The sequence below is a fragment of the Globicephala melas genome, chromosome X (assembly GCF_963455315.2).
Source record: "Globicephala melas chromosome X, mGloMel1.2, whole genome shotgun sequence".
Lineage (NCBI taxonomy): Eukaryota > Metazoa > Chordata > Mammalia > Artiodactyla > Delphinidae > Globicephala > Globicephala melas.
This window is the reverse complement of record NC_083335.1, coordinates 109,735,089-109,745,689: the sequence shown is the minus strand read 5'-3', so window position 1 is coordinate 109,745,689 and position 10,601 is coordinate 109,735,089. Positions and strand designations below refer to the sequence as shown.

General features: G+C 45.9%; 1 protein-coding gene across 12 annotated transcripts in view; it reads right to left on the bottom strand.

Moving 5' to 3' along the window:
- Positions 1-5,214: 5,214 nt before the first annotated feature.
- The window catches only part of MAP7D2 (MAP7 domain containing 2), a 106,891-nt gene continuing 101,504 nt past the window's right edge, over positions 5,215-10,601 (bottom strand). For all 12 annotated transcript variants that reach the window (XM_060291935.1, XM_060291937.1, XM_060291938.1 and 9 more), the window contains 2 exons: positions 8,643-8,918; positions 5,215-6,736 (listed from right to left, as the gene is read on the bottom strand). In XM_060291935.1, the coding sequence (XP_060147918.1) occupies positions 8,669-8,918 (250 nt within the window). In that variant the 3' untranslated portion in view covers positions 5,215-6,736; positions 8,643-8,668. The remainder of the gene's footprint in view (positions 6,737-8,642; positions 8,919-10,601) is intronic.

Here is a 10,601-nt window from a genome sequence, read left to right as displayed (position 1 = left end):
GAAGTATGGTGGGCCAGGGCAAGCACAGGCTCCAAAGGAAACCTTGGGTTTGGAGCCCAGCTGCGTACTTCCTGGCTGTACATGACGGGACTTCACCTGTCTTGGCCCTCATGGTAAAGTGAACATGGCAACAGCAGTGCTTATCTCAGAAAGCCCTTCTGAAGGCTAAGGGAGAGAATGCGTGGAAAGCTCTTAGCACACTGCCTAGCTGGCTCGGGTCCGGTTCTCCAGGAACAGGCTCTGAGACCAGTTGCACACAGGAAGGGCATGGGGAGTGCTGGGGGAGGGGGGCAGGGGAGTGAAGGAAGCAGCAGCCAGAACTTGGGCTGCAATACGTTCTCAACAAAGGCCTCGGGTGAACCCACAGGGAGCTCTGAAGCTGGGACAACCCTTCTGAGTTGTCCTACCTTGAGGCAAGGGTCTTCATATACCTGAGCAATCCAGTCAGGATCCAGCCTATCCATTGGCTGTCCAAGTGAGGGGCTTTAACCTTGGTGAGGCAGCCTCCTTCAGTCAAGGGCAATTCTTAGAAAGGAACTCCACCAACAAACCTCAGCAAACTGTACCTCCAGCATCCGGAAGGAGACATCCCGAAAGACAAATACCTCAGTCCTAAAAGGGAGGGCCGTGTAGGTGGCACACCATGACATCCGTGACACTAGCATTTAATACGAACCTTTAAAGCCATTAGAGCAGCTGCTTAAACTTTCCCAAAGCTTGCTGAGGACTTAAGGCATCCTCACTGTCAAAGTACAACTTCGCAAAGGTTAAAAGCATACTTGCGACGTAAATGTACAGTGAGCAGGTGGCAAAAATGTGTTGTTGAGGTTCAGAGCGAGCCTCCCCCAAATGTGCCACATTCGCATGAGGATTATTTTCAGCTAAAGGTCACTGAGACCCTGCGGATTCAAGAGAAACTACTGCCCTCCTTTGACTACCTAGAAGAATTTAAATTGTTGCTGTTTTCTCTTGACCAGAGAAGAGTTATTAGCAGAAATAAATTTTATCTAAGTACCTCCATCTATATGGCAGGACAAACATCTAATTATTGATACCAAACAGCTGCTCTTCTTATCATTCTTTGGGAGACGCTCCTGTCCTGGGAAGCCCCCAGCCGCTATCCCACTCCTCAGCTCGGATGGCACAGGGACCTCAGTTTACCTTTCTGTCTTCGAACCTTTCATAAATGTGGGGTCTCTGACCCTCTCATGTATGTGGAGTTCCCATATAGATGAAATTAAAGTTGACTTTCTCCTGTTAGTCTGTCTCACGTCGATTTAATTCTTAGATCAGCCAGAAGAAGCTGTTAAGGGTAGAGGTAAATTTTCTTCCTCCCCGACTGTGTTTAACTCATTAACGAGCAGGATGACAAAGCCGGATCAAGGGAGGATACAGAACCGATTGTGACACACACTTGGATGTAAGTATACACACAGCAACACACACATATACTTAGTGGAGCAAAGAATGCTGGAGAAGACTGCAAAGTTAGATACAAAATTGCTTAGTGCTCTACAGGGACAAACAGGAATAACCTGTGGAGGTAGCTTTTCTATAGGACAAAAGTCATCTGCAACTTTCTGTCTACAGGTGAATAACTCTGGAGACTGGGTTCTAGGTCACAGCACACAGGCAGTCATAGGAAGTCACATCCCCTGAGACTCAGTGGCCCCTTGGGCTGCTTTGTTGAGACCATGCTGTCACAGGGCTTTGTAAGGGCACACTGTTATCTTTCGGCCTTATTTCCACGTTCTGGATAATTTCTTACCATTGGTGAACATTGAACACCTCATACCAGCCATCGGAGCTGTCACCATACAGGGGTGGCCCCTGAGAAGCTTCCAGAAGGCCAGTTCCACTGAGCAAATGGGAGTCGCTTCTTTCCTCCCAGTGATGCCAGCAAGATTCAGTTTGTTCTAAAACAACCATGAAGACCCACTGCGGGGGCTGCATTCAACCCCACAAGCTCTTCGAACATCTACTGTGCAGGACCTAGTGCCTTCCTAGCTATCACCTCTGTGCAGGACCTAGTGCCTTCCTAGCTATCACCTCTGTAGTGACAACTTTCTGATTGTCTCAAAGATAAGCCTGCACGCGCTACTAGGAAAATGCGGTTCACAGACAAGTACAACCAACAGAGAGCTGTGGGCTCTGATTCGAAAACAAAGTTCCTTTAAGCAAAAGTTTAATTCCTTGGGACTCTATTCCTTACATTTTGCATTTCGTGAGATGGGGAAAGCTTGCCTTAATGCTTTCTTGGAAGTCCAGAAGGCTGGCTGCTTTAGACCTTGCCCCTAGCACTCAACCATCCCTCAGGGCCAACCAGAAGAATGAAACTTGGCATTTCCTAACTACTGCACAGAAACTTCTCACTTACTTACCACGGAGCTGAAGGCGCTCACCACTCCATGTCTCTCATCGGCCTAAAAGGCCCACGTTGGGCATCTGATAGAAAGCCCATGTTTGGCATCTGATCCAGTATTTATGCACACAGAATGTGAAACAACACAAAACAGCCGGCATGGACTGAGTTAGATAAACACCACCCTAATCTGGCCTGTTGGAGACTAGGGGGAAGAGGGGAGCAACTGGTTTAGGGGATACTATTTTCAAATCCCATGGTCTTGCTTCCAGGTATGATGGGAACTTGAACCAACAGTAAAGCCAAGCTCTGCTGCTGTGAGTAGACATATGGATAATAACCCTTGCAAAAGCGAGCTCAGATGAAAAGGTTCTAGAATTAGATAGTGGTGATGGTTGCATGACTGTGAAGAAATCAAAGACAGAGTTGTATACTTTAAAAGGAAGGAATTTTTATGGTATGTGAATGATATCTCAATAGTTTTTTTAAATAAAAAGAAGCAGAACTACAATTCTCCATGGGGCTTCTGGCCCTTCTCCACTATAAGCACCTGCTCTAGCAAAACACTTCTGCTCTCAGGGGCAGGAGAGCCTGTCAGCTCCCCTGGGGGCACCAAAGCTGTGGCCCCAGGGTCAACCCCAGCTCTGCCAAGTTCCAGCTGTGTGTCCTTGGGAAAGTAACCCTCTCCTACCTACCTCACATCCTGGACAAGTCTTAGGACCACCTCGCGTACATCAGGATCTCAGGACGTGCTGACTGTTAAGGTTCATTCCTGCAGGAGAAGCTTAAACCATGGCGAGTAGAGGCCACTGCTTCCCACCTCCTGAGATCACAGCATATCCCGAGGAGGGGGAGGCATCAGTTGGAGGTCTTTGCAGGCTCGTGTCTAACTTTCCCCGACTTAAACCCTGAACCATAATTGGCACCCACACCTTGGACCCCGCTCCTGACTTTATCATTTCCTCACTAACTTCTGGGTCCTTATCCCCAGCCCATCAGAGACACTGAACTTGGCTGACCCTCAGGAGACACTAAACCACGTGCTCTCTCTCTCCAGGAACAAATGATCAACCCACCCCGGTCCCATCATGCACTAAATTCTCACCTCTCTTGGATGTGTCAGTGATCTCTATTTCTATTCCAAATTCTATTTCTCTATCAGACTACACTGTTTTAGGGAGTTCCCTCGTGGCCTAGTGGTTAGGATTCCGTGCTTTCACTGCCGTGGCCTGGGTTCAATCCCTGGTCGGGGAACTGAGGTCCCACAAGCTGCGGGGCAAGGCCAAAAAAAAACCACTATACTGTTTTAATTATGGAAGTTTTACCATACATTTGACTGTTTGTTGGGGGAAGCCTCCCTTTTAAAAAACTCACTCTAGAAGTTTCTTAGCTTTGTATTCATTTTCTTACATGAACTGTACAATTACATCTTTTTTTTTTTTGGTCACGCAGCACAGCTTGTGGGATCTTAGTTCCCTGACCAGGGATCAAACTTGGGCCCTCAGCAGTGAAAGCACTGAGTCTAACCACTGGACTGCCAGGGAATTCCCTGTACAGTTATATTTTCAAGTTGCAAAACAGAAATCCCATGGAGTGGAACTTCATTTAATTTACACAAATGTGAGGGTGGGTCACCTACTCTTCTTCGGGTGTGTAGGTTTTCCCATTCAGGGGGCATGGCATGTCTTTCCATTTACATTTATTCTAATGTCCCCTGGTCAAGTTTTAGACGAAGCTTGTTCTTTCTAGGAATTTTATGAGTTTTTTAGGATCCATTTTTCTGTTTACTTTTAATGTGTAAGAAAACTATTGATTTTCCTTCACTTAGTAGTTAGCGCCCCTGTGGAACTATTCTGAGTTCCCCAGTTGTTTCTCATGGATTCCCCACAAAAAGACTATCTGTAAAGTTTTCTCTTTTCTAATGTTCCTAAGAGCTCTCGCTCCATTTTCTTATATAATTGTGCTTCCTGAGTGATGCTCAAGAGTGGGGATGGGTATAACAACTCTAGAAACAAGCTAGTTCTTTACACTTGCTTTCCAAATGAAAAAAAATTACAAAAGCATTTGACTAATAGGAAACCTGTATATATTAAGAAAAATTTAGAATGTTCACAAAGTAGAAATTGCTCTTAGGAGTGACTAGACGTCACTATGACCCTCTGGCCAGAGCTCATGATGACAGAAGCTACTTATAATGCTGCTGTCAAAGGCCAGCACATGGAAAAAATGAGGATGTCCACTCGTGTGCCCTCACCAGAGGCTTTGTCATCAGAGCTGGGGAGAGCTGCGTTAACTGGGCCCTCGGCTTTGGAGGTGGCAGCCCAGCAGTTACCACAAGGATCCGACATCCCCATTCCAGTCCTGGCCCTCCTGTCTCCTGGTCTTGGCTGGTATTGTCTCCCAGTCAGTAGACAAGCCATGATTTAGATACAAAAAAAAAGTTGGTGTGGGTTTCAGCTTACTGGAAAACAGGGGTCACCATTCCCATTATAATTTTGTTGAAATGCCAGATTGTTCTATGGAATGTTTTTGGAGATTACACTAAGGTTAACTGCATCTTAGCTAGCTAGCAATCCCTCGCATCAGTGGTATGAAAGTACAGCAACTTTACTATACTTACAAGTTCATCATGTCCTGGGACAGCTCATCACTGAAGCTTATTTCCACAGTTGGTTTCACTTGGAACTGGCAATAGAGGAATTTTAATGAGTTAGACAGGGAAAGGACACCCACACAGGATTTTTCATTTTTTTTTTTCCAAATAGGTTTTCAAAAATCTGGTATCTGGTTTGGTTTCAGCACATTTTTTTTATCGAGCCTACAGAAGCAAACAAAGCACTAGCACACCATCAGACTCTTCAATGAAAATGTATTTCACGGTAACACAAGGTACACATCGTGCAAATGAGGCATCACCGGGATCACAATGGTGCTGTGAGGTACAACAGATTGCAAGAAAACAGACATTTAGCAAAACAGGGCTATAAGAAAGATGGCAAGGCGTTTTTTGGAAAGTCAGACCATGCTATCATTTTCTATGTGCTTGTCATAGAAGGGATTTTCCCCCGATACTCGTCAAGATCTGTATTATTGGAGGCATGTATTTTATTTAGTATATACACATACACAGACGTACACAGTTTCCATACCTAATACAGTCTTACACTGTAGCTGGTTTTAAGAGCACATAACAAGATTACTTTGGAGACTTTTTTGTATCTCCTGGTTGCAAACCTCAGTCAGAATTATGGATCTTTCCAAACTCTTTATTGTACAAGACAAAAAAAAAGGTTTCAAAGAAGAAAAGGTTATTTTAATCTGAAAGTCACATTTCACCACAAGAAATGAAGAAAACACATTATTATATGGCACAAAACGTGTAAAGTATACATTCTACCGTCATTTGTCCCCCGCCCAGATGTTTTTATGTTCAAGCCTGTTAAAGTGACATATTAGGTCCAGTTCAGGGGCCCCTGTCTCAGAGCACTATGCTTTTCATTTGTACCTGGTTTTATTAGAGTTGAGTAAACAAACAAACAAAAGCCCCAAGACCCAAGAGAAAAACAACAGCTACAACATGAAAAGCAACCACCTGGGCAGGAGGTGCACGATTCATTCAGTCCAGAAGCCACTTGAGGGTCTGGAGTGACTACAGCTTGGAGGATTTCAGGTACAACATGAAAAGGTCCTTGGAGATTCAGATGCCCAAGTCTGGAGGAATATGCCTAATGGAGCAGACGGCCTTCCACGCTGTTCAGTGGCTCCCTTACTCAGCCAGACTCACTCCACTAGCCGCCCAAGGAGCAATGGGGGGCAACACATTTTGCAGGTGGCTAAGTTTAATAATAAAACACGGCTTCTTGATAGTAACTTCCAACAAAGAAACCCCAGAGATGGGGGAAATGTTCCAGAATTTCTTCTCCTTCTAAACACAGACAGGGAGATATGCAACCCAAGTTTTCAGTATATGTTTAAGTAGAGTCTGGGTAAATGTCTAGAATATTTACAAGAAAAGACATCTAAATGTTTATATGCTCCAAGTCTGGGGATAAGAATGGTTCTAAGGTGACTTTCCAAGCCGAAATCACACGGGTTATTCAGAGGATCACTATGCTAATAAGAGTACAGGAAGTGCTTTATCAGCAGCTGAAGCTCATAAATAGAAATGTAACATGGAACTCTGCTAAAGCCCGACAAGGCCAACGTCTCAAGGATCTACTGAGAGTGGCCAGCGTTTGACATACTAAGTAGGAATACAGTTACATTTTGATTTAATAGTTTGGAATCCAGCGGTTAAGGACGACAGAAGCTTCTTCAGAGGGCCGGCAGCTCAGATTTGACTACCAGCAGCTTCATGGGTTCTCCAAACGCCACCTGTGGCAATTCAAAACCAAAATCAGGTGAAACCAATGGAGAGACAGTATTTTGCAAGTTGTAGCATCTATTCTCTCTCACTGAAATGATCGCAGTGTGGGACTTTCTACCTTCTTGGTAATTGCATTTTCCTTGGCTTATAGAGTCTCTCAACGGAAGTGCTGCAGCATTTTGTGTAGGACTATTCTTTTAGGGGGTCAAATTTTCTTTCGTGGGACTGTCCTAAAACCTGCAGGACGTTTTATGTCACAAATCCCAGTGCTGCCTCCAGCCACTGTGACAGCCACCCCCGACACCTTTCCAGACACATTTCCAGCAGGGGCGTTGCCACCTCTGGCTGAGAAGAATTTGATAACTAGAATTATATGACAGATGAAAACATACAAGCAGTATGAATACAATTATTTAGCCAAGACTTTTTTGGGACAAGGATTTTGCACTTCTTTTAGTTAGAAATGTAGGAAATAGATTTGAGAAGCCATGAACACTCTTCTAAGTTTTGTGGATTTTCTGGTCCTTAACTGATAGTGAGGTCAGTGAACCGAAGGGTGCAAGGTATGCTAATAACAAGAGAAATCTCTTACTAAATATTAATCCATGTAACTGTCAGGGAAAGAGAATGCTCAGGTGAATTTTTTAAAGTGTCCAAGAAGGCAGCTGCTCTTCCAAACCAGGGATATGGTTTATTCTAAAAACTGCCTGTCATGCATTCCCTCTCATGTGTGAAAGGACCACAACCGCTTCCCCAAGGGCCAAGAGAAGCAAACTCCAAAATGCACTGTCTACAGCCAACAGCTGAGGTCAGGTAGAAATAAGTATACGAGACACTGTGACCTCAGCCGTGTGGCCTCCCCAACCTGTTTCCTCATTTGAGAAATAGAAAGGTTGGACTAAATCATATCAGTTATTGAAGTTCTGTTATAGGAGTGGAATATCATAAAAAATAAGGTGACTGAGATAATGCTGAGAATAGAAAAATTTCAGTCTAAAATGGGAGGAGCAATTGGAATTAAGTTATGAAAGTATTTGATGACACATTCTAATTATGTTTTTCATCATTCAAAAATAAGCCCCGGGCTTCCCTGGTGGCACAGTGGTTGAGAGTCCGCCTGCCGATGCAGGGGACACGGGTTCGTGCCCCGGTCCGGGAGGATCCCACATGCCGCGGAGCGGCTGGGCCCGTGAGTCATGGCCGCTGAGCCTGCACGTCCAGAGCCTGTGCTCTGCGACGGGAGAGGCCACAGCAGTGAGAGGCCCGCGTACCGCCAAAAAAAAAAAAAAAAAAAAAAAGCCCCAAACTGAAGTAAATCCAATGTGAGGTGAGTATAACTAAGTACACACAAATCCAGTGTTTCTAGAAGCACTTCGGCAAGAAAAAAAGGCCAAAGGCGGGGAATGCTTCAGGGCACAAACTTCAGTTCTTTCCCCCCTTACTCCTTCAGGTATGATCCAAGAACAGAGGAGTCAACAGGACAGCAAACCATTTAGCCCAACACTCACCAATGTATACAAGTGATTCTAGATAGGATGTGGGATGTCACTGAATAAAATCAGGGGGGAAATTCATTTTATTAACACTACTTTGCACCACTATTACAGCATTCTCTCAGTGTCTGTAAAAAGTTGCTACCTGAGACAGATGGCTGGCCAAACTTTTAGCCAGTGCTTCTACACGCACCCCACCCCCTGGCCCCGAACAGCAGGGGTGGGCATGCTGGGGTGGCGCAGAAAGCTCTCAGATGAGGATTCACTTGAAATCCATCTCAGTTCTTGTACATACCATGAGTCCACATTTGTTTGCTTTTTGTAAAAATAAAACTGACTAGGAGGCTGAGTGACGTTTATCTCATCTTCACAAACCCCAGCTGGAGAGTTACAGATTTAGACTATCATCAAAAGACTGTACCTTTCATTAAAGAGATGTTGTATTTGTCAACAGAAGGTGTTCAGAGTATTTTCTTGGCCAGGACTGTTAAATCCTTCGATCAGGTTTTTGTTACAGTCATCCAGGCTGAGATTTTCACTGGATCTCTTGGGGAAAATGGGGGGGCCAGTGAAATCTAAGAGATCTTGAAGTGCTCGGGCATTACCAGTTCCATTTTGGTCCAGAGATACCCCAGGAATCATTTCACTCACTGGTGAAAATTCTGGGATAGAGATAAGCTCTTCTTTTGAAACAGGACTGGAGGGGGAGAGGGAGAGAGGGAGGGAGAGAGAGAGATGGAGAGATAGACAAACTATTAATTCTATTTGTCATATTTTGTTATACTACTCTTCTTTTCTAGAGAAGACGGATTTAGAGCCAAAGCTTGTGTGTAACACATCATAAAAGATACAAGTTAGTTTAAGGCTGAGACACTGACAGAAGGGAAACGGATTTGAGACGGGAGGGAAGGGGGCAGGGCACAACCTTTAAAACAATGACATAGCCTTTGAGGATACAAAAACTGGTTAGAACCGATCAGACCCAAGATGGTGGAAGATTTGACTTCCCTTAGACCCTGAGCCTCATTATACCCTCATTATAATGCATTAGCATATGCTAAAGGACAACCCACAGGCGCCATGAGAGTTCCGAGGCTGACCATAAAAGGCCAAAAAGTAGGCAGTGGCCCAATTCCTGGAAATCCCCGCCCCCTCTCCAAAAGAGTTGGAATAATCCTTACACTTGTTAGCGAATGAAATTACCCAGCCCATAAAAACCAACCACGCCATATTTCAGGGTCACTCTCGCCTTTTGAGACTGACCGTATTCTGTCTATGGAACGTGCATCTCCCAGGGCCTCTCACCTTCTGAGATGGCCTGCGCTCTGTCTCTGGAGTGTGTATCTCCCTAAATAAACTGGCTTTCCCACTTACTTCTTGGGGCAGAGCCCCCTTGTCTGCACACTTGTATCCCTCACAAGCATTCTATATTAATAAATCTACTTCTTGCCTATCACTTTGCCTCTCGCTGAATTCCTCCTGCGCTGAGACATAAAGAACCTGAGCTTCATTAAGTCCTGAGACCAGGTGTGCGATTTCAATTAAAAGACAGTGGGTTTGAGTCCCAGCCTGTGGGTTCAAGTCCCATCTGAGGTGTGTGGTTTCAGATTGAGCAGGGCTGTGAAGGCCAAGGTCACGCTGCCCATGGGAAGAAAGTAAAAACCCGCAGGCACCAGCGCACTGCTACAGAGAAGCCAAGCACTTCCGAAACCCTTAAAATGGGAAACGCAAACAGAGCCAATGCCAGAAGCTGAAAGTGAGCTGAACGGCGGTGGGGGGGGGGGGGGCGGGGGGGGGCTGTCTAATCACCACGGGGTGCCTTGGTGCAGCCTCTCTCTAGCAGCACCGCCTCTGGGGAGCAGCTTTCCCTCCCCAGACCTCACTTTCCTCCGCTGCAAAATGCAATCAACAAGCGTTTCTCCCCCCAGGCGACCACGTGGGGAAGACTTTGCCGGAGCCACCTGGAGGCCGTGCTCAGGCCCGGAACCTCGTTAGCAAGGACCCCCGCCACCCACCCGGCCACCTGCAGAGCCGATCTCTCCCACAGCACCCTCGCTAAAGTGAGACTTCCACTCCCCCGCCCCCCCTCCCCACCACGGGCCTTGTCTCTCTCTCTCTCTCCTCTCCCTAGAGGTGGAAGGAGGAAGGAGGAACCAGAGGCCTAGCTCAGATAAGTGGTGGGCCGGGATCTGAGGTCCCCTCACCAGGAGTCTCTCTGAACAGCCAGAGTAGGGCTGCTGTCAGGTTTGTCTGGTTTTTTTTTCTTCCTCCGTAAGAGCTTAGAGAAGAATCTAGAAAAACAAGTTGAACTGCAGAAGCTCAGATGATCTGTCTCCCTCACACTGAGCCTAGTTAAGGGGCAGCAGCTGACCTGACGCCA